We start from the raw sequence: 27888 nt of genomic DNA, 5'->3' as shown, positions 1-27888 counted from the left end.
GAATGGTTCCAGAGGTATGGAAAATTGCAATGTCACTTAACTCTTTTAAGTAGAGAGCGAGGCAAAAGACAGGAAATTAGAGACCAATTAACCTGACTTCAGTGCTTCATAAGATTTTAGAGACCATTATTAAGAATGAGCTTTCAGGGTACTTGAAAGCTTGATAAAATAGGCCGGTCTACATGGTTTTCTTCAGGGAAGATATTGCCTTACAAATCCATTGGAATTCTTTAAGAAAGTAACAACTATAATGGATAGAGGTGGCTCAATGGATATTGTTTACTTGGATCTTCAGAAGGCCTTTGAAAGGGTGCTGCACATGAGGATATTAAACAAGATAGGGCCATATGGCATTACAGGAAAGGTCCGAGCATGGATAGAAGATTGGCTAATTGGCATAAGGCAAAGAGCGTGAATAAAAGGGCCTTTCTTGATTGGCTGCCAGTAACTAGTGATGTTCTGTCGCAGTCATTGGCTACTAGTAACCAGTGGTGTTCTGCAGCTGTTAGTGTTGGGTTCACTAATTTTTACATAATATATAAATAAATTAGATGATGGAATTGATGATTTTGTGGCCAAGTTTATAGATAATACAAAGATGTGGAGGGTCAGGTAGTGTTGAGGAAGCAGAGAGTCTGCAGAGGGAGTAAGACAGGTTGGGAGGGTGGGCTAACAGGTGGAATACAGCATTGGGAAGTATCTGATCATATATTTTAGCAGAAGGAATCAAGGCAGAGAATATTTTCTAAATGGTAAGAAAATTCAGAAATTGGAGGTCCAAAGGGATGTGCAGAATTTTCTTAAGGTTAACTTGCAGGTTGAGTTGGTAGTAAAGGATGTCCATAAAGCAAGGATGTCATCCTGAAGTTATACAAAGTTTTTTATATTTATTCTGATCGCATTTGGAGTATTGTGAGCAGATTTGGGCCCTATATCTGAGGAAGGATGTGCTGGTGTTGGAGAATATCCAGAGGAGGTTTGTGAAAATGATCCCAGGGATGAGATAATTCACATATGAAGATGGCTTTGGACCTGTCCTTGCTGGGGTTTGGAAGAATAGAAGAAAGTTTTATTAAAATCTACCAGATATTGAAAGGCCTGAATAGAGTAGATGTAGAGAGTATTTTTTTCAATATTAGGAGAGTCTAGGACCAAATGGCACAGCCTCAGAATAAAAAAGATGTCCACTTAGAATAGAGATGAGAACTCTCTTTAGCCAGAGTGTGGTGAATCTGTGCAGTTTGTTGCTGCAGATGTCCGTGGAGGCCAAGTCAGTGGATAGATGTAAAGCAGAGGAACAATAGGGCTCTTGATTAGACCATAAGACATAGGAGAAGAATCAGGCCATCTAGTCCATCAAGTCCGCTCTGCCTTTTGAATCATGGCTGATGTATTTTACTCTCAACCCGGTTTTTCTGCCTCTCTTCAGAACCATAGCCATTAAAGGAGTCAAATGTAGAACAAATTGCTGGAGGAGGTGGTGAAAGCAGGTGAAATTACAACATGTGAAAGATGTTTGGATGGATACTTGAAGAGTATAAGGCATAGAGGAATATGAGTCCAATGTGAGCAAAGAGGATTAGGATGGATCAGCATTACATTTGGATGAATTGGACTGACAGATCTGTTTCTGTGCTTGTATTTTAATAATTAAAATGGCATCCAACCATCAAATACATATGACTACTATCCCTTCTCCCCTGTCCCCAGCAACAGAACTCAAATAACATTGTTCTCTCAATTCTTTTCCCAATTTGAGTAACTAAGCAAGAAGTAAATGAAAAAAAAAATCTAGATACCGTGGTTGAAGTAAAAACACAAAATGCAGGAGAAGCTCAGCAGGTCAAACAGTCTCCTTTGTGTAGCAAAGGCAAAGATTCATAACCGATGTTTTGGGCTTGAACCCTTCATCAAAGTATGAGAAAATACCGGGGCAGGTGTCCAAACAAAAGAGTTGGGGTGGGCGGGAAGAGAAGGCAAAGGCAGGAGATGATAGGTGGAGAAAGGAGGAAGGGGACATCAGCAATGAGGGATGGTTGGGTGGGTGGAAGAACTTGAAGAATCACAAAAATCTGTAGATTAAGCAATATAGCATATTTTCCCCCATGTTCCTTCCTAAAAAAATGTTTTCTATCTGCATACCATATCTGCAGGAACCTAATGAAAACTGCAATTCATTATGTTTTCTTTTTCTTCTCCACCTGCCTCTCTCTCTTCTTACCCTACCTCCCCCACCTTGTCTTTTTCTGCAGGATCTAGAACTTTCTGGCCCTTCTATCTGCTTGTCTTAGTTGCCTGGTGGTAGGTTTCAAACAACTCCCTTCCTATATTTCATTCAAGCAGCTGGATTTTCTGGCACCAAGTGGCTTTCCTAGTCTGGACTGGTGGCTGATAAGTCTGCCTTTCTGAGGAAACCTTGCAAAGATTTCTAGCATTAATCCATCAATTCTGTGGGTAAGGTTTATTTTTTCTTTTCATGTTATTCCATGTTATTTCTTCAACTCCATACTTGGTGGGAAAAAAACATTCAGAGACAAATTTTTAAAGATTTTCTCTATCCTTCTTGGGTAATGTTTGTTCATTAAAAATGTAACCACTTTCTCTGCTTCATCATTCCACATGACTCATAAGCAAAATCTCTTTGGAATCAGTTAAATATTTTACTTCAACATTACCAGTAATTGATTTTCATGCTATAGATGGTTGACAGGGTTAGATTAAAAAAACCCAAAATAAAATGTTGCAGATGTTGGAAATCTGAAATGAATCAAAATGCTTGATAATAGGGAAGGAAGTGAGAGAGTCAATGAAAAAAGGTGAAGGGAAATGGCATGAGGTTCAATCTAGAGATAGTTCATATTTTCAGTAAGTGTTTAAGGTAAGAGTTCTGTGATAAGCTAAGTTACAAAATATAATAGGAGTGAAGCCATGCTGGAAATGCAGAAAACAATAGTATTGATTACTTGATACTGAACGCAATTCTTGTCAGTACTTTACAAGATGTATTAGCTCTCACAACCACAACAAAAAACTGGGGATATTTCCACAGAAAGTTCATCCAAAAAGTTATTGGAGTTGTTTTTTTTGAATCAGAAGAGGCTGGGAGAAGGTTGAGGTGGGGTGAATGAAAGAGGCCTTTATTTCCCTTGGATGAGAGATTAAAAGCTTTAAAGTAATTAGGCCCTAGTTATTCATGGTCTATGGCGAAGATTTGGCTGAAGTGATCTCATGTAATTGCTGCTGACACAAGACAAAATGGGAGAAAGATGTAAAGGTGCATCAAGGTGATATGAATATGCTAAGTTGGAGGTCAACAATATGACCCATGCAGTATAATGTGGCAAATATGATGTTATTCGTTTTGGTACACAAAAAAAAGATGAGCAGAGTGTTATTAAAATGATGGAAGACTAGGAATGTTAATATTCAAAATGAACTAGTTGTCCTTCTCCACGTGTCCCTGAAATCCAACATGCAGGTTTAGCAAGCAAATAGAGCAAATGGTATAGTTTGAGGATTTGAGTACATAAATAAAGATGTCTCGCTTCAAGTTATAGTACAGATGCTCCTCTACTTATGATGATCCGACTTGTGACTTTTTGAAGTTACGATGGTTGTTATTGCTATATTTTATGATTAATTTTTCCACTGTGGATTAAAAGGTATTCAACATTTAATTATAAAATCGGCTTTGTTTTAGGTAAATTTGCCCAGCTGTAGGCTACGGTAAGTCTTCTGAGTATGTTTAAGGTAGACTAGGCTATGATGTTTGCTAGTTGCGGTCCTGTATTTTTTTTTCAACTTACGACTTTTCCACTTATGATGGGTTTATCAGAATGTAGTCCCATCGTAAGTCGTAAGATCAGACCTGGACTATTGAACCCAGTTGTGGTCTCTATCTAGTTCCAGGGATGGTGGGTTTACCATATGAGCAGAGAATATTGAAATTTTATTCTCTCGTGTTTAGAAAAACAAGAGGAAAAGCAATTGAAACTAGTAAAATTCTTTCAAGGTTCAACCAGGCTGACAACTGTAAAGCTGTTTTGTTCCTTTATTTGGTTGGGGCTGAGTATCTTCTCTGGTGATGCTCTGCCAGCCCTCTTCAACCATTCTCTGGATGCTCTGCAGCCATCTTCAGCTCCTGCATTTCTCAGGGGCCTCTCCGCTTACGCTTTCTCTTCAACATATGGAAGACATGCTCAATCAGATTTCTTTCAGGTGACTGACTTGATCATTCAAACATTTTCCAGTTTGTAGCTTTGAAAAACTCATTTGTTGCTTTAGAACAGTGGTTCTCAACCTTTTTCTTTCCACTCATTTTAAGTAATCCCTATCCATCGATGCTCTGTGATTAGTTAGGGATTGCTTAAGGTGGTATGTGAGTGGGATTGGAAGGTTGAGAATCACTGCTGTAGACCCAATTGTTACTGAAATATTTTGCTTGAGAAAAATTGTCATTGACCCATTTCCTTTGTGGTTTTGAAACCAGGCACATAACGAGTCAATTAGGTATGATTAAAACAGTGGTTTTCAAACTTTTTCTTTGCCTAAATCTGTTTGGGAGGAGTTAATAAAACAAAAATTGTCTTTTTCTTTGCCTAAATCTGTTTGGGAGGAGTTAATAAAACAAAAATTGTCTTTTTCTTTGCCTAAATCTGTTTGGGAGGAATTAATAAAACAAAAATTGTCTTTGCCAAATGTGATTATAAACAGATAGCATTCCACAATCTATTCGCTGAAATATGACTCAAACATTGAACAGTACATTGCGGGAACAAGTCCTTTAGTTCACAATGTCCCTGTGCACCATGATACCAATGTAAACTAATCCCAACTGTCTGCATGTGATCGATATTCTTTCATTATTTGTCCGTTCATATACCTCTCTAAATGCCTGTCAAGCTTACCTGCTTCCACATTTCCTCTGACAGCATGTTCCATGCACCTACCTTTCTGTATTTTCTTTCTAGAAAATCTTGCCTCACAATTCTTTTTAAATAGTCCCTCCTCTCATCTAATCCCTCTAATTTTTAATATTTCCTCTCTGGGAAGAGAGTTATGACCGTTAAACACTATCTATGCTTCTAATAATTTTATGTAATATCAGATCACCCGCAGCTTCTGGCACTCATTGGAAAACAATTCAAGTTGTCATTCAAGTTGGACAACTTCATGCTAAACCTTTTCCGCATTCCTGGAAATAGTATTCAAAAATACAAAATGAGGGAAATGACATCTTTATATTTGCATCCAAGTATCATAATGTTGTTACTCTGTTCATTATATATAACAAGGACTTCCGTGTCCTTTGTTAGTTTGGTAAGCTTGATATTTGGCTGTTATTTTGTAAAGATTAATTTGATTCCAGGGTCTTGGGACAAATTGAATTGGTTTCTTGAAGAAGAAAAGGCTGGTGATTCAAGTTCTTTTTGATAAATAGCATAAGGGTAATTCAAAGCTACTGGTTAACAGTTTACATTTGAAATCACTGTAAACCATACATTAACAACAAAGTAAATCAGCAATTAAATGTTACTGTTCAACTACCAAGCAATAATTTTATGTTTGATGATATGGCAGGAGCACTCCATTTGAACATCAGAGTAAATTAATGTGTAATTATAATAATTTTGGTTTTACCTTTCCATCAGTTTTGTATCAACTAGCATTGTATCCTGAACTGCAGTGACAGTCCAGGATAACAAATTGTATTAGTTTGGTGATTCTCATATTGCTATGATTTGCAAATTAATAAATACTCCAAGTCAGTTTAGGTTAGCGTTGGTCGTAACAGTCTAAACTCTAGTGAAAGGATCATAGATCAAGCTCAATATCAGAAGATTGGAGAATCTGGATTGCAACTTCAGTGCAATATTTGCTGCAAAAGTGGATTTTTGCTTTCTCTAGAATGATATTAAAGTGAAGTTGTGTTTTCTTCTTTTCTTTGGCTTGGCTTCGCGGACGAAGATTTATGGAGGGGGTAAAAAGTCCACGTCAGCTGCAGGCTCGTTTGTGGCTGACAAGTCCGATGCGGGACAGGCAGACACGATTGCAGCGGTTGCAGGGGAAAATTGGTTGGTTGGGGTTGGGTGTTGGGTTTTTCCTCCTTTGCCTTTTGTCAGTGAGGTGGGCTCTGCGGTCTTCTTCAAAGGAGGTTGCTGCCCGCCAAACTGTGAGGCGCCAAGATGCACGGTTTGAGGCGTTATCAGCCCACTGGCGGTGGTCAATGTGGCAGGCACCAAGAGATTTCTTTAGGCAGTCCTTGTACCTTTTCTTTGGTGCACCTCTGTCACGGTGGCCAGTGGAGAGCTCGCCATATAACACGATCTTGGGAAGGCGATGGTCCTCCATTCTGGAGACGTGACCCATCCAGCGCAGCTGGATCTTCAGCAGCGTGGACTCGATGCTGTCGACCTCTGCCATCTCGAGTACTTCGACGTTGGAGATGAAGTCGCTTCAATGAATGTTGAGGATAGAGCGGAGACAACGCTGGTGGAAGTGTTCTAGGAGCCGTAGGTGATGCCGGTAGAGGACCCATGATTCGGAGCCGAAAAGGAGTGTGGGTATGACAACGGCTCTGTATACGCTTATCTTTGTGAGGTTTTTCAGTTTACCTCTTGGAAAAAAAATACATATATATTGAAGTACAGCAGATCAGTGTTCCCTCCCATTTTGAATCACTTGCAGAGAACTAGTATTTAAAATTATGGATTGTGATGTTGGAATATGCATAATTAATTTGACGTGCACTTGAATATAAATATCTAAAGGTCATATTGCTGAACTATGGTGGCATTTTTTTTTCTGATATCAAATTGTTATAAATGTATAATGTACAGTGAAGAATGACTAGGTTTCCAGAATTTGAAGTGCCATTAATAAATGTATTTCAAAGTAGCAAACAATATTGGACTGCTATTTGTAGCTGACAAAGGTATAGGTCATCTGTTGGCAATATGGTTCAAAACATGCGAAGAATGTTACTGGAATGCTAGCTGAATTTAGGTTCAAGGTTCCTTGTATTGTCACATAATGTAACATACTTCTGTCAGCCGTAAAGCAAACAAAGAATCGCCATTAGCATTTCCTAGTGTCCCTAACAATAGGAAAAAAGTCAATGAGTGTCTGTGGATTCACCTTCAATGTTCCTGCAGCTTCTGCAGCTGGACAGATGTGTTTGAGTGAAGCAGAACTTGTACAACTGCTTCTGACTAACTGAGCTCCAGATATGAAGCACAGATCTGCAGAGCTATTGCATGGGCCCAAATTTTTGATTATTAGCTGTATTTTTCATCAGAAATACATTTTTAGTTTTGTTTATTTTAAACTTGTAGTTCTGGTTTAACTGTTGCTTCTAAATTCCTTTTTGCATCTCATTCCAAATTAGAAATCTCGAGATGGCTTTATTATGTAATTAGTCTGTGCTGCTATTTTCATAATTATTTCAGTGAAGATTTAGCTTTGCAGTTCTACAAACATAAATCGAACAACTATCATTAGTTTGTCCAAATGAAACAAAATCTATAAAATCAAAGAACTATTTTACTGCCCATCTCTTATTGCATTTTATCTTCATCTGAACTTAATGTTAAATATAACCTGAGATGCCTGGTCTATTGTTTTTCTTACATTGGCCATATTCATTGGAGTCTTTGGAATTGTTTTAATTTTTTTTTGAGAATTGTCCCACAGCATTTCCTTGGGGATTTTGTCGACTATAAGTAAAACAATTTTGATCAAAGTGTAAACATTATGCTTTTGTGTTTGGTGTTTCTACACTGTATTCCATCAAAGTGAATTTTACCTTAAATTAACCCACATCAATCAATCTTCCAGAGAACTACTATCAGAGGTAGAGTTTTAAAAAATTTAGACATAGAGCCTGTTAACCATTTCAGCCCGCAAGTCCATGCCACCCAATTAACTATACCCGCAGTACGTTTCAAACTGTGGGACCAAAGCGGAGCCTCCGGGGCAAATCCACTCAGACATGGGGAGAACATAAAAACTCCTTACAGACAGCGCGAGATCCAAGCCCTGGTCCCAATCACTGGCATTGTAAAGGCGTTGTACTAACCATTACACCAACCATGTCGCCCCATTATCTGTAGGGGATTCTTAAAAAGAAATGGCATCATCACCAAAATACAAGCATAATTATTTTCTCACTGATGAACTAAATCAAAACTTACACAATCTTTGTCATGATGAGAGACGTTTTTATCATATTAAATAATTAAATGCATCCTGTACTTTGTCATTTTATGTTAGAGTATAGAAAATGTGGAAAAAATTATTTAATTAGCATGCCTATAAATAGTCTGATTTTGCAGGTTAAAATTATTTTTTGATACAATTCACAAGTTTTCTCTTTTTTTATTTTTTTGTTTAAACTTTATTTATTCGTTCAAAAAACAACTAATATATGACATATACAACAATTAAATATGAACATTTATGTTGCTGTATTGTGAATTTTTATTAATTATTGATATTAATAGTTATTTAATGTTGAATTTTATTACAGTGTATCCATCTCTACAATTACAGAAGCAAATGCTGGAACTACCAGTTGTCAGACTGTGATCCCCATTAGTAACCAATTTCGTATTATACAAGGTACAAAGGTGCAGCAACTGTGGGAAATTTTATACTGACTGTTCCTTTTACAGTTGGGTATTTATCTGATGAGAAGTAAAATGTTTTGTTATTTTAATGAGCTTGACTCTCATTTATAATATATTCTTAAATTTTATATTGCACGGAAATAATGTAATTTGCGTGATGCAGTGTTCTGAATTAATGTTAAAATTCTATCATCGCTTCATCCAAGTGGTTAGACAGCTTCTGAGCATAAACAACAGCCTTGGTTCATAAGGAAAATATGGTTTTTTTTACATTTTTAACCTCCACACATCAGTACTGACTTACAATGTGGTCCTGATAGAGGTCTAAATGAAGATTGAATGTCTGCTCACTTGCTGGGGAGTTCTTCATGCTTTGGAGAAAACCTTTCCATAATTTCTGCCTGTCAAAAAAAAAACTAACTCATCTTTTATTTTATTAAGGCTAATTGGCCACTGTATTACCCAGAGTGTATTTGGATGATAGGTGAATCAAGGTGGATTTGATTGAGATGCTGTAGAAAATTAGTTTCAGGGGCATGTAGGGTAAAATCATCATGTGTAATACACTTGGAGACAGCATAGACTGGATGGGTGATTGGTCTCCAATATCATAGAATATGAGCTGAGAGCTACCAATAGGTGGGTTAGGACACTTGGTTTCTTCACTATTGGTATCAGACTACTAGCTAATTTTCCTTTGGTCCCATAAGCTATCAAAACAACACAATGGCTCCAAAGCAAAGGTATTTGAGTACATTTAACACACAATTAGTCTAATCTAATACTTCCTTAGACACCATCATTTTCTTATTTTGCCTGTCATCAGAAAACTTACTTTGCTTTGACGACCACCTTAATTTTACCTTTTTGAATACAGTATACATTTCTCAGCTTTCCCAAAAGATCTCCAGGCCATTTCTTTCATTAATCTCTGCCCTTATCCTGATAATCATATGCTAATAGGTTATATACTAGTCAAAATATCTCCAACAGAAGACTAAAACAAAAGAATAACCATCTCTCGGGCCACTGACTTCAACCTATAGGCTTCCAGCTGCTCTACCTGGAAAGTCTTATCCACACTTTTGTTACTTCTGTTCAATTCTCACAAGTTTAGTGACCTACTGCTGCATTAATGCATTCTTTCATTTTTTTAATATATTTTTTCATGCCTATCAACACCCATTTCTTGTAACTTTAATTTTCTATCCTTTTATACTCTTCAACCTTCCATTACTGGTCTTTTATACATCTCCATTATTGAGGTGCCTCATGTCAATAAAATCCACTCTTATAAACAGTTTAAGTTTGAATAGTTGGTGCGACAAGTCGCTACAATAAGAGAACTCACTGTAATTTTAATACAACAAACTATGTGATTCTTCACCATAACCCAAAAACTCTTTCATTTTCAGAGGCTGAAGAGAGTCTTTTGATTGATGATCCTTTTACACGTGAGTATCTAATTTTTCAATTCCATTGTCAGATTGGAACTATGGCTTTTGGTTGAAGAAGTAATTCTTGCATTTTCTAACGAGTATACCATGGAATAATATTGGGCCCTAATATTCCACAATTTACCCAGTTTTACTTTTTTGAGGATTGTATGATTTTTGTTTGTCTTTTATCAGGATGTTCTGTGAACTTTACCGAAGATAACTCCCCCTTGCAGTTCTGTATGTGGTTATATATTCTCATCATGGTGAAGGACCATGAATGTATAAAAGCTCAGTTCTTTAATTTTCACTTCTACATTGGAAAGTTTCTCTAAATTCTTATTTTCCCTTTTATTTAATGAGTTTCAGGTTATTATCTTCTGGATTTTGAATTGAAAGCACGTAGCTGTTTTAAACTTGAAAATGATTGCAGTATGATCTCTTGTATGTCAGAGTCAATCTGAGTGGGTTCTCTAATTCAGTGCTGGAAACTTCATCATTGTCAAACTAGTAAAAATTCAACCCCTGAGGAAGGAGGTGATATCTGAATAATTTTATTTCAAACTGAAAAATTAAATCATTCCTAGTGGCATCTGGAAAAAGGTGGGATTTCCATCTGGAATGGATTACTCTATTCATCACCAAGTGTGTGGGTAACAATTCAGATTCACTTGTATCCATTTTTTCTACTATGAATTTTTTTGTCAGCTTCTGTAGAATAAATAAGTTGATTGCAAGTGCATGGGGATTTCTGAGCTACAAGTATAAAATGGATCACTAACGTAAGTTTGATTTCCAAGGTAATGTGTCTGATTTTGGATGTGGATTTAAACTTCTTGCTTGAGCATGCAATTTAGGCTCATGGTCCAAAGTGCATTGTTAAAGGAAATGCGCTTTAGAAGAACCCTTACACTCTTAAATGCCAGTTCTAGTTCAGATGGATGCTAAAAGATCTTAACAAGAATTGAAAAGAGTGTTCACCCCTTGCCTTGGATAAGATTGTTCCCTCAACAGACAATACCAACAGAGTAGACATTTATCCAGATTAGCAGCCAAAATTCTCATACAAGTTCAATTCCCAACATGCCAGCTAGAGAATTTTACTTTCAATCTATTTATTGGTTTAAACATATGCAAAATACATAGGTATATATGGGATTAATAATAAAGTAAATTAATATTGTTACAAGCATCAAATAATAATGAACAAGGTACATGGGAACCCATGTTATTAAATAGAAAAAATTTAAAAAACATATATTCCTAAACTAAGAATGAAGCCCCACCTTGTGAAGGCTGCTGGCCAAGTTAAGGATTCCACTACTAATAATAACTATGGGCCCATGAAAAAAAATCTACAAGTTTTGAAAGTAATTGAGAAAAGGACCCCAACGACAAAGAAAGTTAAGATCCATTGCAATAGTACAACACCTGTTTTTTTTCTAGAGACAGACAAGCCATCACAATGGACAACCATTGCATATGAGTGAGAGGAGCAACATCTTTCCATCTCAGCAAATGGCCCTTCTAGCAATGAGGGAAGCAAAAACCACTACATGGGATTATGAAAAATTCAATATTAAATCCATTGGCCCACTCGCTCCAAAAATAGGAATGGAAACCTATGGTAACCGAAATGTTTTCTAAATTGAAATCAAATTCTCAAAGTGTATCAGACTACCAAATTATCAATTAACTTGGAAGCCAAAAAAGGTAAGGGTGCTCCAAGTATTGAAAGGAGAGAATACCTTTTAGTAGACTTAATCTCTAACTAAATCGATCTTGAAACAGCTTGGATTCATTAAGATGAATCCAAAGAGTAATATATCTAATATTCTAAAATTAGGTAATGCTAAACCTCCATTTTTTTTTATTTTGAAGGAAATTTTTTTTGAGGCAGGGTCTCTTGTTTTTCCAAACAAAAGAAGTTTGAGAGAATCTAATGAATCAAAAAAAGGATGTAGGAACAAAAACCAGTGCAGCTTGAAAAATATATAAGAATATAGGGAAAAACTGGTAATATTAACATGTCCAATTAAAGTTATCAAAAGAGGAGTCCACTGAGATAGGGACTTCTTAACATAATTCAGTAAGTACATTTTTCTGCAACAAATTATTATGCCAAGATAGTAATTGTAATGCCTAGATAGTTAAATTGATTTTTAACAATTTTAAAAGAGACAGAGGACTCGAAGGAGCAGGAAGAGTTCAAAATTAATATTTCACTCTTTTGGAGGTTTAATTTATAGCCTGAAAACTGACCAAATTGACTGTGAAGTAGCAAAATATGTGGAATCAAATGGTCAGGATTGAATATGTATAGCAAAAGATCATCAGTATAGAGAGACACCTTATGAGTATTTTCAGCTCTAGAGTTTCCATAGATTTCTGCTGATTGCCGAAAGACGACCACTAATGGTTCCAAAGTCAAATTAAATAGAAGTGGGCCTGAGGGACATCCCTATCTGGTTCCTCGATGCAGTTTAAAGGGTTAGAGAAAATTGAAGCAGTAGGGATAGATATTTCAATTTAATTCAATTAATAAATTGAGAACCTAGGTTAAATTGCTCTAGTACACAAAATAAATATTCCCATTCCACTCTATTGAATGCCTTTTTGGCATCCAAAGAGATAATACATTCAGAGGATGAAACTGGGGGAGAGTAAAGAATACCTAAAAGACGTTGAATATTGAATTGTGAGTAACATACTTTAATAAATCCTATTTGATCTTCAGAAATAATTAAAAGCGTAGGCAGCTAGAGAATTTTAATTCAATTAGTTAAATTATTTTTCAGGGAAATCCATTTTAAATTGTAGAGAGTTTGGGTAAAGTATGGGTAGGCAAAAGGAATAGGGCCAGGATTGCTATGGTGATGACATGTTGATAAAGCTATCAGATTAATGAGGGGAGTGAGGGAGAGAGAAAAAAAAATCAAAGGGACATATGAAAGCTGCAGAGCAGACAGTGTCAGAGGAGAAAAAAAACTAAATTAATAACTTGCAACAGAACTGGCCAGTTCTGTTACAAAGAAAATTGGTTGGCTAAAGTTTTTGCATTTGATAGTGAATCTCAAGGAACAGCATCCGTCTTCCTCAAGCTTGTGTTAGGCCTCCTTGGAATGGTGCAGAAAGCCACAGTTCAAAGTGATGATGGTGTGGAGAATTAAAGTGACAGGCAATTCCAATCTCAGGGTTGAACCTGTGGACTGAGTGCAAGTACCCTGCAAAGTTATTTCCCAATCTGTATTTGGTTTCTCCAGTGCAGAATGAACCACAGTAAGTACTGAATACAATATATTAGATTGGAAGAAATGTAGATAAATCATTGCTTCACCAGGAAGGACCTGGATTGTGGGAAGCATGAAAGTAAAAGCAGGTGCCACATCTGCTGTAGATTTAATCTACCTTCTAAATGTTTTTATAGATTATCTTTGTATCCTGCTTATTCTAGTGCCCCATCCCTTGTTTGACTGCTATTACAGCCAAAATGTGTTATTTGTTATCTACAATCTTGCAAATGTTGACCTTGTTCGATTCCAAAGTTTCGATGCTCATTAAAGGTATGCTGTTCCAACAGTTCCAATTATTGATGTATTATTTATTTAGGTGTATGTAGGATCCGTATACAAGGGGATCAAGCTAACTGTTACTTGGAACTGCCAGATGATGAGTCCTGCCTCAGCTTCCTCACTGAAGTGAAAAGGATTCAACAAGGTAAGTGAGCTTGAAATTTAAAATTGTGGTGGGGGTGGGGGGAAGAAATATCAATTTTTGGCAAATAAGATGCTTTCTTCACAGGATGAACAGGCTAGAAAAATGTTTAAAATAAGCTTTTGTGCAAGTTACAATTGCCCAGAAGTCAGAGAATATAATGACCCTAAATTGTGAGTGATACAAACTAATTGTCTTTGTAAACATGATGTAATATCCCTTTTGCTTTCCACCAAGCTGCATGTAGTCCTTGGGCACCCTGCTATCAGCACAAGATGACTCCTTCTAAGCAACCTTGAAAATGAGTATTAGTTGAACTAATTGAGAAGACTCAATGAATCAAATTAACTTGCAGTACACTTTAATCTTGCCCATCACGATCCTTCTGTCATTGATATCAGATTGTAAATTCCTTTTGCATATTGAAGTTTTGTTAATCTCAGTACCAATCTGCTGCAATCAAGCTGATACAGCTCATCTAAAGGGATTTTCTAGGTAATATTTGAAGAGACAATGTTCCTTGCCTTTAAGAAGAGATGCAATAAATACACTGTTAATATTAAAATTAACAATTTTGCATGGCATTCCTTATAAAGTTAAAACAGTTTGATGGGTAGACCTTAAGTGCAATTTCAGTTTTCAGTGACTATCTCATCTTAATGAAGTGCATTTATAAAGATTGTGTTTTCTTTTAGTTTTAAACTGTTGCTAATGGTGAATAACTGTTTACAAGCAACTATAGATTAAAGACAGTTTCACAAAATTATTAGAATAATTTTATTATGTTCATGTGAAATTTAAAATAAGTTCAATATGGTAGCTCAGATGTACTGAGTGCAGAAATGGCTTTTAACAACTATTTCACTGAAAGAATAAACAAGTAATTTGAGCTTTGTGAAACTGTTGACACTTTTAGCTATGTCAGGATCTCAAGCATCAAATTTGATCCAACTTTAACATCTTCAGGCAAGGAGCTACCATTTGGCAGAGTTTGCTTATGAAATCAGCTAACTTTTAAACGAAACCTGTTCCCAATTATGAGGACTGAGGAAAACTTCAAGTGAAATTCAACTTTCATATTGAGAGATTTCTCAATTTTGTCACGTTTCTTTTGATTGACAGGATTATTTGACTGTTCTTTTTTCTTCCCCTCTTTAAAAAAGCTTCATTTAAAAATACTGGTGTTGAAAAAGTGATGATGGATCCATTTGGACTGGAATCGGCAGATTTGCCCCATATTGGCCTGTTCCATGACAAAGAAAGTGGAACACACAAATCAGGTAATGTCTAAATCAGACTTATCGAGAATTATGGCTTGGTTAAGTGCAAGTATAAGGTTTCTTCAGGTGCATTCTCTGCCAAGAATGCGCCTGCGGATGCGGCCCTTTGAATTGCCGTCCAGGTAACAGCGCTAAAAGTGCAGCGCTGGCCACCTGAAGGGACAGCTGCACCAGATGCGCCTCTGAGCGCACTCCAGCTCCTGTCCCTTCGGACTGTCAGGTTTGGGATGGCTGGCTGTCAGAGCTGGGACAGCCAGCGCAGACTATCAGCATGGGGACGTCCCGTGCGGGACATCCCCACACTGATCCCTCTGCCCCGCTCTCTCCCAACAGCCTGATATGAGTCCCCACACTGTGGGTGGCCGGCGCGGACTGTCAGTGTGGGGCCGTTCCGGCCACAGCCCTATATCTGTGGGGGCTGATATCGGGCTGTTGGGAGAGAGCAGGGCAGTGGGATCAGTGTGGTGATGTCTCCGTGCTGACAGCCTGCACCGGCCGCCCCACATTGTGGGGACTGATATCAGGCTGTGGGGAGAGAGCGGGGTAGCGGGATCAGTGTAGGGAGGTCCCACGCTGGACGTCCCCGCGCTGACAGCCAATGTCGGCTGCCCCTGCCCTGTCGTCCCGCGGCAGGGAGCAGGGGCAGCTGGGAGGGGGGCTGTCAGGTGCTCGCCAGCTGTCTGTCATCCCCTTAGCAGCCGCTTTCAGGTGGCTGCATTTATGTGCCGGTGCAGACCTCAGTGCTCTGGCGATTATCCCTCCTCAAGGAGGGTTACAAAGTTCGCCTCCTGTGCTTTCAAGTGGCCCCCCCCAACAGCCGTATATGGGCATAATATGCGGCTTTACATTGGGGGATTTTGGCCACCTGAAAGTGCCTATAGAGACCAAACTTATTTGCATGGAACAATTGGGGCAAAAGTTTAAATATTCAGATGATTTCATTGTTTTCTTTCAAAACCCAAACAGGGCATCAATTTGTATCTACCTATATACATAATTGTTTCCAGACTTTATAAGCATGAGTTAATATTCAAAAATAAATAGAGCAAAAGCCCTGATCAATGACCATGGATTTAAGAGTGAAATGGGGAAAATGCACCTACACAGCAACTTTGATAGCTTTGTTTTTCAAAGCTGTGAGCAACGAAAATGCCTATGGCTTTTGGAAAGATTTGAAAACTTAAAATTTAATGAATTTAAAAAAAATTAAATGTATAAAGCTCTTAAAGTATGTGTCAAACAAACAGTTTAAAAAACAAACAAACAAACAAACACTATCATACTTTTTGCAACTCTGTGACATCCATTGCCGTCCCCATATAAATCCAGTTCTAACCTGGTACAGGCTGCATGAGCTAATTTCATTCTTAGCAAGGTTCAATTTTATTGCTGAATTCCATGGGAAATCCAGCAGCTAATACTTTTAAAACAGAGAACTTCAACTAATGTTAAATAACTTCCATGACAACTATACATGCTACCTTCTAAATGGTAAATGCAAGTTGTTTCAGCCAGTAGAATCACCGGTTTGCTGCTTGGGAATTTAACACCAACCTCCAACCTACCTAATCTTATGTGACTGGCAATGATCACATCTGTAATTTTCTAATGGCTTTCTCGTCCAAGAGCTAACTAGACTCTCAATCTGTCCATTTGCCAGATATAAAACCAGAATAAAATGAGTATCACGAAAATGTTTTATTTTGTTTGCAAATTTTCCATGTTTTGGCATTTCTAATTTTCCTGGCTACAAATACGATTTAACCAATGGACAACATAAATATCATGGCCATTATACCTTAGCAAAATCTGCCAGGTTCTCACAATTTGGGAAGAGGGTCAATACAGTTTGAGAAAATCTTAAAAATATTATTAACATGATTTTCATCTTTATTAGAGTTTGGCTTTGATGATGATTTCATTGACGTTCTAAATTTGGAAAAGAAGAATCAACATAATCAATCTGGAAGCAAAGTTGCTCCTGTGGCAGTATCTTCACGCACCAAGTAAATAACCTTTATTTATTGTACACCACTGAAAAGAATTGACTGGAATAATTTTTGGTCTACTACAATTGGTCTTTGCAGATTGAAGCTAGGGTGCGAAGTAAAATCATCCAGGAATTTGTGATGTTATCATGACCTGCAGAATTCAGCTACAATAACTTTCATTGCTAGGATTTTTTTTAAACAGCAACCAAAATTTCCTCCTCCACATCTGAAACTCTAAACTCCTTGCAGTGATATTATTGATCAGCACTGATCAGCCTGTGAGCTGAAAATTAGATAGTCAGTGAATAACTGGCAACAAGAACAACAAACGAATCATTTATGTATGCTTTCAAAGAAGGATTGAGATATTTCAACAGGATTTGTTGACTTCACTGGAATTGCTTTCGCTCAAGCAATTTTTCGATGCTGAGCAATGAAAAAGAACTGCGGGCAGTTTATGGCTGTTGTGTCAGAAGGGAAAAGTTCGGTGGGTTCAAATAATAGCAGTTCTGAACAACAGGCTGAATGCAGAAACAATCTATATTGAAGCAAACGTCAGGGATAACACATGCAAGAATTCTCAATTACACAACACAGTGCAGCCAGTCACATCGGACTTAACATTATTGATACCAGTAACTGCTTACACTCTCGCAAGTACAGTACAACCCAGTCACATTGGACTTAACTCTTTCGATACTACAACTCTCTCTTTGGCTTGGCTTCGCGGACGAAGATTTATGGAGGGGGTAAAAAGTCCACGTCAGCTGCAGGCTCGTTTGTGGCTGACAAGTCCGATGCGGGACAGGCAGACACGATTGCAGCGGTTGCAAGGGAAAATTGGTTGGTTGGGGTTGGGTGTTGGGTTTTTCCTCCTTTGCCTTTTGTCAGTGAGGTGGGCTCTGCGGTCTTCTTCAAAGGAGGTTGCTGCCCGCCAAACTGTGAGGCGCCAAGATGCACGGTTTGAGGCGTTATCAGCCCACTGGCAGTGGTCAATGTGGCAGGCACCAAGAGATTTCTTTAGGCAGTCCTTGTACCTTTTCTTTGGTGCACCTCTGTCACGGTGGCCAGTGAAGAGCTCGCCATATAACACGATCTTGGGAAGGCGATGGTCCTCCATTCTGGAGACGTGACCCATCCAGCGCAGCTGGATCTTCAGCAGCGTGGACTCGATGCTGTCGACCTCTGCCATCTCGAGTACTTCGACGTTAGGGGTGTAAGCGCTCCAATGGATGTACAACTATTTAACATATTTATCACAACCAAGGACTACCTGCCGTTCCTTGTCTAACGTGGGCATGTTTCAGATGCTATCTACACCGATGACAGTATATACAACAGCCCTGATCCCTAGGTAGTAGCACGTCTTACCAGTGACTCCTCCAGCATTTGTCCACAGCAGGGTTCATCTCAGGGCCGAAGAGTAAAAGAGGAAGAGCTACTGCACGTGGTGCACTTTATAGTACAGTAAGCTGGAGAGTCCAGCACAAGTAATCACTAGGTGATTAAAGTGGCGTACACTAATGGCAGGTGATTGGCAGTTGATATGACTTCTGACTAGGTTACAGGTGGAGAGATCATGTGACCCACATTTCCATCAGATTCCAGACAGAGAGGCCACATGACCCTCCACAATCCACCCTATAATAGCATATTCTGTACCATCCAATTGAAATTTGGTGAACAATCTAAAAGCAGAGGAGATTTTTATGATCTATCATACTGATCTTGATTTGGAATTAGTTAGCTTTTTTGTTGGGTGTTCTTGGCTTTCTGATGTTTCAAAGCCCCTAGATAACTTTTTTGATTGTTTCCAAGATGCCAGTCAACTGAAGTCTTTCTAGATGTAATTAAGCTCTCTGAAATGGAGTGTGTTCTCCATCACTGACAATTTTCAGTTCCCTTGCTTGAGCTGCCTGATTTTTCACTATGTATGTCCAGTCCCTATGCACTTCTATTTCCCATAAGGAAAGCCTCAAGGCTCTCCACTTCTTCCTGATAACTGCCCTAATCAGTCCCCCTCCACCACCATCTTCCTCCGCATAGCAGAACCTGTACTCACGCTCAATAACTTCTTCTTCGACTCATCCCATTTCCTCCAAACCAAAGGTGAGGCTATAGGACTTGTGTGGGCCGCAGCAATACCTGTTTCTTTTTTTGGCTATATGGAGCAATCTAAGTTTCAAACTTATACAGGCAAGGCTCCTCAACTTTTTCTCTGCTATATAGGAGTGCTGCTTCACCCATGATGAGCTTGTCATCTTTGCTGCCAACTTCCACCCTGCCCTCAAATTAACTTGGTAACTCCCCTTTTTTTGATCTCTCTGACTACAGATATCTTTTACAAATTTGCTAACTCCCACAGTGATCTCGACTACTTCTCTTTCCACCCTATCTCCTGTAAGAATTCCATTATTTTTTTCTCAGTTCCTATATCTCTGCCGGATCTGCTCCTAGGATGAGGCTTTCCATTCCAGGACTTTTAAGATGTCTTTCAGAAAGCATGGCTTCCTCCTACTGCCATTAATTCAATCCTCGCCCATGTTTTCTCTATTTCCTGCACATCTGCCCTGGACCCTTCCCTCTTCTCCAACCCATTTCATCTCCCCCACCTCCAAATGCCACACGGACACCATTCCCCTTGTCCTTGCCTACCATCCCATCAGCCTCCATATCCAACATATCATTCTCCCCAGAATTCAACAAGACTTTAGAAGATGTGATTGCAGTTTACACAAAATTGCTGGAGAAACTCGGCAACTCGCATATCATTCTTTGTAGCAAAGATAAAGATGCCTAACCAATGTTTTGAGCTTCAAACCTCATCAAGGTATGAGCAAAGTGCAGGCATGCACTTGAATAAAATGGTGGGAGAAGGGGCAGGAGGAGGAGCACAGGAAAGCAGTCATAGGTGCATATGGGAGGGAGGGCACAAGAGAAAAAAGCTAAGTGATAGTGGGAAGGGATAGCTCTCTGAAGAGAGAGTGAAGGGGTGGAGAGCTGACGGAAAGAAGACAGAGGGATGGGGAAGAGAGAGAGAGAGAGAGAGAGTTGGGGGTGTGGCCGAACGGAAACTGGAGAAGTCAATGTTAATGCCATTTGATTGGAGAGTACCAAGATGGGATATTAGGTGTTGCTCACCCAGTTTACGGGTGGCCTTGGTTTGGCAATGCCTGAAGCCATGGACTGATATGTCTGCACGGGAATGGAATAGTAAGGGTTGACCACTGGGAGATCCCTGTCATTGCTACAGACAGAGCAAAGGTTCTCAGCGAAGTGATTCCCCTGTCTCTTTGATATAGAGAAAGCCACAACAGGAGCACCAGATACAATAGATGACCTCTGCAGATTCACAAGTGAAGTGGAAGAACTGCTTGGGGCCCCAAATAGTAGGGAGGGAGTGTAGGTGCAATTGTTGCATTTCCTGCAGTCACAGGGGTAGGTACCAAGGGGCTGATTAGTGGGAAGGGATGAGTGGACGAGGGAGTCATTTGAGGGAGCTATCCCTGTGGAATGCAGAGAGGAAAATATGTGTTTGGTGGTGAGGTCATGTTGTAGGTGACAGAAATTGCAGAGGTTAGATAATATAGAGGAGGTGGAAGCTGGTGAGTGAGGACCAGGGGAACCTTGTCCTGGTTGCATCTATGAGCAGAGGGAGCAAGGGCAGATGTGTAGGAAATGGGAGTACATGCATGTAAAGGCTGATTCTCCGCATTTTCCGCCACCTACAACATGATCCCACCTCTGGACATGTCTTACTCTTTTAGCTTTCTTAAGAGATTTTTCCCTCTGTGACTCCCTTGTCCATACATCCCTTCCCACCAATTGCCCTCTGGGATTTACCCCTGTGATTGAAATACTAGACTTGCACCTACACTTCCCTCGCTACCATTCCAGGTACCAAACAGTACTTCCAATCTGTAGGGGTTATTTATTGTATGAGGTGCTTCACTGGCGAGATCAGACGAAGATTGGAGGATTGCTTCATTGAACACATTCATTCTGTCTGTTACAACAGCAATGGCCTCCTAGTGGCTAGTTGCTTTAATCCCACACTTCATCTATGACAGATGCCATCCTACTGGCTCTTCTGAAAATATCGGAACATCTGGACAGCAAAGACGCATACATCAAAATGCTCTTATCAACTACAGTTTGGCATTCAATACCATCATCCCCTCAATGTCACCAAAACAAAGGAGCTGATTGTGGACTTTAGGAAGGGCAAACCAGAAGTGCACGATCCAGTGATTTGGGAGATCAGAGGTGGAGAGGGTGAGCAAATTTAAATTTCTGGGATTTGCTATCTCAGAGGACCATTCCTGGACTTGCCAACATTATTGTGAAGAAATCATGACTGTCTCTACTTCCTCAGGAGTTTGCAGAGGTTTGGTGTGACATTGAAAACCTTGGCAAACTTCTACAGGTGTGTAGTGGAAAGTCCGAAGACCAGTTGTATTATGGTCTAGTATGGGGGGACCAATATCTCTGAGCAGAAAGCCTTGCCAAAGGACTTAACCAGGAAAATTCTCCCCACCACTGAGGGCTGCTGTCAGAGAGCAGCAGCAATCATCAAGGATCCATATTACCCAACACAAGCTCTGTTTTCACTGCTGCAGGGAAGAGGTGTAGGTGCCACAAGACTCCTATCACCAGGTTCAGGAACAGTTGCTACTCCTTCACCATCAGACTTAATCAGAAACTCATTTAAGGGCTCTTACTTTGCAAATTATTTATTACTGAATGTTTAGTTGTGTATTTGCATAGTCAGTTTGTTTAAAATTCTTTCTTCGCATTTCTTTGTTTCATATACTTATCTTTCTCTTGAGGTCTGCTTATAGTTACAGATAAGTAGAAATTCTACCTGTCACAGAAGGAAAAATAATCCTAAAGTTGCATGTGAAGTCATCTATGTACTCCGACACTAAATTTGAACTTTGAACTTTTACTTACATGAACTCTTTGTGATTACTTCAATTTGTTAATATTAATTTTGAAAATGTCCTAAATATAACACCATAATTATGGTCATAAATAAATATAAAGATACTTGTCTTTAACATTACTATTCCCCATCCACAGTAGCTTTAAAACTTCATAGTGGACACTTGCTTGTTTACAAGCCATTTGTCTGTGAATACAAATTCCAACCTGCAGTTCACCTCATAGCAAATTCTTCTGTCAGAATTATTGTCAATTGCTGTTTGCAATTCCTGTTCTTTTTTTTCTCTTTCTCAATGTTTTTTTTTTAATCTGCGCTTTAATACAGCATTTAGTAACTTAATTATCTTTGTATTTTTGTGTAGCAAACCTTCTGAAAAAGATGGATCATGGAATGGTCAGCCAAAAGTATCCAACACATTACGGAAACTATATGAACCAAATAATCAGTCGGTCGCCAGAGAAGGTCTGATTAAACATTATCTAACAAAACGTGAAAAAGAATTTGTCGACTTTCAAGATTTTAGGTCTGTATGAACTACCTTATTCTATAGGATTGAAAATCAGTTAATGCAAGAGTTCATGATTAGTTAGATCATTTCAATTAATGACCTTTATTTTCTTCATGGTGTGTAGATTTTTATCTCATTAACGACCACGCTGCAAAAAATTATTATCTTGGGAAGTGAGAAATTGAAGTCAAACAAATTTTAACTACTGAGATTTATTTGTTGGAATATTTTGAACCCTGTGTTGCGACGGATAGCTTGGTCTAGCTGATGTTCATCAATTTATTTCTGAAGGCAGCATGGTTGGCGTAGCAGTTAGTGGAATGCCTTGATAGCACCAAAGATCAGGACTTTGGTTTGAATCCCGGGTTGTCTGAAAGGTGTTTGTACGTTATCCCCATATCTGCTTGGGTTTTCCTCAAGGGCTCTGGTTTCCTCCCACCCTTTGAAATGTCCCAGGGGTGCAGGTTACTTGGGTGTAAATTGGGCACCACAGGCTTGTGGGCCAAAATGGCCTGTTACTGTGCTGTATGTCTACATTTTTTTTAATTGAATTTAAATGTTTCTGTTGATTAAAGCATTAAATTGAAAACATTGGTTTTGTATTTTCACAAGCAAAATATTTATCTATATTTTAATGAGATCCAGGTTATTGATTCTCAATTCTTTCTCAATTTTGCAGTACTTTGTCCTATATGAAAACTGCCCACTAATGTCTTGTACTTACTCAATCTTTCCTGTTTTTATTCCCTATCCCTAAAACATAGTATTAAATTTATTACACACCATTTATGGGACTCTAGCATATCAGAAATCTTAAATCAGAAATACTTTGATTATATCTTTAAAGGCACCTCAGTAACTCATTGAGCCTTTAAAGAGAAAATCAAAGTATTTCTGATTTAAGATTTTTGAGATGACTCATTCAGGATTTTGATACCTCTGCTTTGCTGTCAGAATAGAATAGAATATTCTTTTAAAAAAAAAACATTGAATTCCTGTTTTGGAAGTTTATTTGTATATTTTGACTTGGAATTTCGTGAATGGTTATTGTTAGGTCTGCTTTGTTCATGAATGAGTGAGACAAACACCAGGCTGAGTCGAAATCAGGGTTCTTTGTTCTTTATTACCGGATTGTAACACTTGCGACCAACCATGTTAGTCGGAGAATGCATTCTGCCGTTATCAGCAAAATGGTGATTTTTTATACCCTTGGATATGTGCTTAGAACATCATCATATCATTACTTGTCCAATGACTAAAACTGTTGCTATCCTTTCCCTGCTAGCTTCCTGCCTCTCAATCCATCAATGTCTCTCTTATCTTGTAAGTACAAGGATGCATTCACATCTTGTTACAGCCCTGTACATTCCCATCTCATGATGTTTTACCTAACAGGAGTACAAGGACACCTCCCCTTCTTGTTACAGCCTTGTACAGGGTAACTCCCTACACATTCCCATCTCATGATGTTTTACCTTACATTATGTCTTCAGGTTTTTTGTTGGTACGTGGAATGTCAATGGACAGTCTCCAGATTGTAGCTTGGATCTCTGGTTGTCTGCTGATGTACACCCACCTGATGTGTACTGTGTGGGGTAAGAAATGTTAAAGTAATCGCATACCTTTTCCAACTTCTGTGTTAAAAAGAAAATTGCTTTCAATGCAATTAAGATTGGGTTGTTCATCTGAATTAACGTTTAATTGTATTTTCAGTTTTCAGGAGTTGGATCTCAGTACTGAAGCTTTCTTTTACTTTGAATCTGCCAAGGAGAGTGAATGGTTGAATGCTACAGAAAAAAGCTTGCATCATAAATCTAAATATAAAAAAGTAAGCTAATACTTCCACAAAATTAGATAAAATTTTAAGTTTCAAAATCAAGACAGTAAAACTGATAAAACTGCTTGGAAAGGCTAACGGCTTGGCATCTTGCTCACAAATGTTTTCCAGCTGCTCAATCACTCACTGGGACCTGATGGTCCTGCACCGCCCCAGATTCTCAACTCCCTTTAATATTGCTGTGTTCACTGGAAGATTTATTACAATACTTTCTAACTTTTAAAAAAAAAATTAATGAAAAGTGTATTGGAAATAACGTCCTAAAGTTGGGAAAAATCTGATACTTTGGTACCACCCATGTTCAGAGGGTGCTGATACTGGAGTTTTACAATAGCTATTTACAAAATTCAGACAGAACATTCACTTGAAAGACTTTCTGGGAGGTGGGCATCGTCTTATTTTCTATTGACCAGGTTTACCAACAAGGAACAATTAAAAATAAAGCCTCGATTGTCAACAATTTGTGGTGCTTCAAATTGTGATACTTAAATCGGCAAAATAGATCCATATATTAAAGTATGTAAAACATTTTAATCCATTTTACAGTTTTTCCTTGAGTGTCACTCCCAAATCAGCACTGTTTCATTTTTTTTTAAATGCAGCCTTTCGAGGTCTATGGCAAAGCATTCCAGTTGGTCCCACTGCCTCCCTTTTCCTTCATCCCTGCACATACCTCTTTCATTCAATCTGTCTTCACTCCCACTTGTGGTAATGCATTCCACCTTTGGTTTTTTTTATGCATCCTGCCAGTTTCCTTCATGTTGTGTCTTCTGGTTTGGAGTCTTCAGCAAAAGGAACAGTTTCTCTACATGTTTGTTTTTGACTACTCATGATTTTAAATTCTGTGGATCCACTCTCAACTTCCTCCATCTAAAGGAGAAGAATCTCTTTTTATTACTCCTTAAAACTTGTCTTTCACAAGATGTCCAGAACTGAGCACATTACTTCATTTGTAGCTACATCAATGAAGTTTCATATGATTTCCCTATTCTTCCACTCTGCCTCTATTTCTAAAAGAGAGGACAGCTTGTATGCATCCTTCAATTATCTTTGCACATGTGCTGTTCCCTATCCCTTATCCACTCCCACATCTGTTGTTGTCCTCATTTATAACTTGGAGATGAAATTGAAGCAGGACCAGAACCTAAGTAATATCACTGAGCTGTTCTTGTACCTGGAGAATGGCATACTAGTGGTAGGTAAAAGGTGAGAAATAAAGTAAACATTTTTGTATTTGTTTCCACCTGTGTTTCCAAAGATAATGGAAAACCCACTGCTGTGCTCCAGTTTGTTTTGGTGTTGTGGCTCAGAGACTCTCATAAATGAAAACTATACTTTGACGATATTCTCTTCCTTTGTGTTAGGTGAAGTTGATTCGTTTAGTTGGAATTATGTTGTTAGTCTTTGTGAAAAAGGAACATGAAAAGCACCTAAGAGATGTGGAAGCAGAGTCCACAGGAACAGGAATTATGGGAAAGATGGTAAGAATGAAGTTAACAATATCATGTAGGATGTGCACCTAGAATATCGAAACCTAACTTTTTTTCCATTTGCTGTAGTTGGTTTCTCTGCATTCCAATTAAAATGACATTTCCAGAGAAGAAAATGTATTCTATAATTTAGACAAGAGGTATTAGAGTTAAAAGATTAACAGATTTTTCAAAAATAAACAGTGCCTCCTACTTGTTTATAAATATTTTCATTACATGCCAAAAAGATTATTCTTGTTGTGCCTTGCATTCTGTACAAAGCATGAATTGATGTGAGTTTCCAAATTCTCAGGGTAACAAAGGTGGAGTAGCAGTTCGATTTGTCTTTCACAACACAAGCTTTTGCATTGTGAACTCTCACCTTGCTGCTCACGTGGAAGACTTTGAGAGGCGGAACCAGGATTATAAAGATATATGCGCTCGCATGAGTTTCCAAGTGTCTGAACATAATCAACCATCAATAAATATTAGTAAACATGAGTGAGTATAAAATAGGGCTTGGGAACATTTGATGGGAACTGATAATTACCAGTGCTGATCAATCCAGTGCCTGTCTGTTGATGTAAAAATAGTCTGTCGGAATCAAGTCTCAGATAAACATCTTTGCTACATCCATTGCATTTGTAACATTTGTTTCTCTGATACTGGTTGCTAGTTTATGCAGTTTTTAACAGGAAACTGGAATGACACTGGCCAAAGTTGATTCTCTTTTAAGACCCTAATGAAGAGGAATGTTTTTGCCACTTCATATTATAAAAATAAGTCCACAAATATTTGTTTTGGTGTTGTGGCTCAGAGACTGTCATAAATGAGACTCTCATAAAATACAAATTCAGATTTCCAGAAGATTTTTTTTAAACTTGATTTTAGTTGAATAATTTTGCCTCCAAGGTTTAATGTACTTTGTAATGTTCACAGAATGCAAACACTGAACAAATTTTTTGGGTGTCCAGAGACTCATTGTAGAATTCGAGATGTTTGCTCTTGGACAGTTCTATTTGCACTGCACATGTTTTTGCTCGGAGTAAAACATAAAATAGATTCATTCTTGTCATTCACACCAAATCCCCATTAACAGTATCAAGGGTCATTGTTGACCAGAAACCTTAGCCAAAAATTGCTGCATAAAAAGTACAGATAAGAGAGCAAATTGGAGACTGGGCATGAAATGGATGATTAATAACTCCTTTAAAAAAAAAACCTTTCCACCAAACCACAGATGTAGTTCTGACAAATTTTAAGTTCTGTGCCGTACACAGTCCCCAATATGGACCATCTATAAGGTGTGTTGCAGCAGCTTGCAAGGTCATCTTGAGTACAAATGTCAACACCCACCACTTGCAGGTTACTCTCCAAGTTGCGAATAAAAATACTGTAAAATCCCCATTTTCCGGCGCTCCATCAACTGGAAACTCAACAGCTGCCAAACAAAATGTAGGAAATAATTTTTTTTTAGAAAAATAATTAAGTATAAATAAAGTTTTAAATAAAACTTTAAATAAAAGTTTAAAATTGTAAAAGTAAAGATTCTCCAAAGCAACACACAACCTCTTGGTGAAGATGGGAGCAAAGATTCAGCCAGTGGAGCAGTCCGGTCATGCCCAGCCTGCAGCAGCTGTTTGAACAAAATCTCAATAAAGTTGTGTTTGAATAAAATGGCAACACCCAGGATGAAGAGCTGGCTATTGCCTCTTTCTACTGGGGTGACTCTCTCAAAGTGTCTCCTTATCCCTGCCTAGTAAGAGTCTATTTTAGTATTAGGCTTTATCTGTAAACTTTGGTGGGGGGGGAGGGATTGGGGGTTAATTATGACGCTGCACAGTTAGCGTAGCAGCTAGCGCAACAGTGTTACAGTGCCAGCGACCAGGGTTCGCATTTAAATTTTGTAAATAACGGGAATTAACATGATTAAAGTTAAATTTACATAATTAAAGACCATCATACTGATTTTTTTTTTCAAATTAGATTTTGCCTTCTCTTTTAAATGGTGTATTCTTAATGTAGGTGTATTAGTTAGGCATTGTAAAAGTGAATCTCAGTCAGCTGGAAAATTTGCATTT

At 38.3% G+C, this 27888-nt stretch overlaps 1 protein-coding gene across 9 annotated transcripts in view; it reads left to right on the top strand.

The window, feature by feature from the left end:
• ocrl (OCRL inositol polyphosphate-5-phosphatase) overlaps positions 1 to 27888 on the top strand; it is a 66852-nt gene that overhangs the window by 11545 nt on the left and 27419 nt on the right. For 4 of the 9 annotated variants that reach the window (XM_069893216.1, XM_069893210.1, XM_069893217.1 and 1 more), the window contains 10 exons: positions 8528 to 8619; positions 10043 to 10081; positions 13673 to 13780; positions 14941 to 15057; positions 16955 to 17063; positions 22355 to 22516; positions 23995 to 24096; positions 24215 to 24329; positions 25703 to 25819; positions 26121 to 26308. In XM_069893216.1, the coding sequence (XP_069749317.1) occupies positions 8528 to 8619; positions 10043 to 10081; positions 13673 to 13780; positions 14941 to 15057; positions 16955 to 17063; positions 22355 to 22516; positions 23995 to 24096; positions 24215 to 24329; positions 25703 to 25819; positions 26121 to 26308 (1149 nt within the window). Of the gene's footprint in view, positions 1 to 2252; positions 2455 to 8527; positions 8628 to 10042; positions 10082 to 11509; positions 11691 to 13672; positions 13781 to 14940; positions 15058 to 16954; positions 17064 to 22354; positions 22517 to 23994; positions 24097 to 24214; positions 24330 to 25702; positions 25820 to 26120; positions 26309 to 27888 lie in introns of all 9 variants that reach the window. The other 5 variants (XM_069893211.1, XM_069893212.1, XM_069893213.1 and 2 more) reach the window with 3 other exon arrangements.

Source organism: Narcine bancroftii, chromosome 8 (genome assembly GCF_036971445.1).
Source record: "Narcine bancroftii isolate sNarBan1 chromosome 8, sNarBan1.hap1, whole genome shotgun sequence".
Classification (NCBI taxonomy): Eukaryota; Metazoa; Chordata; class Chondrichthyes; order Torpediniformes; family Narcinidae; genus Narcine; species Narcine bancroftii.
Note: the sequence above shows the minus strand (reverse complement) of the source record. Positions and strands in the feature narration are given on the sequence as shown.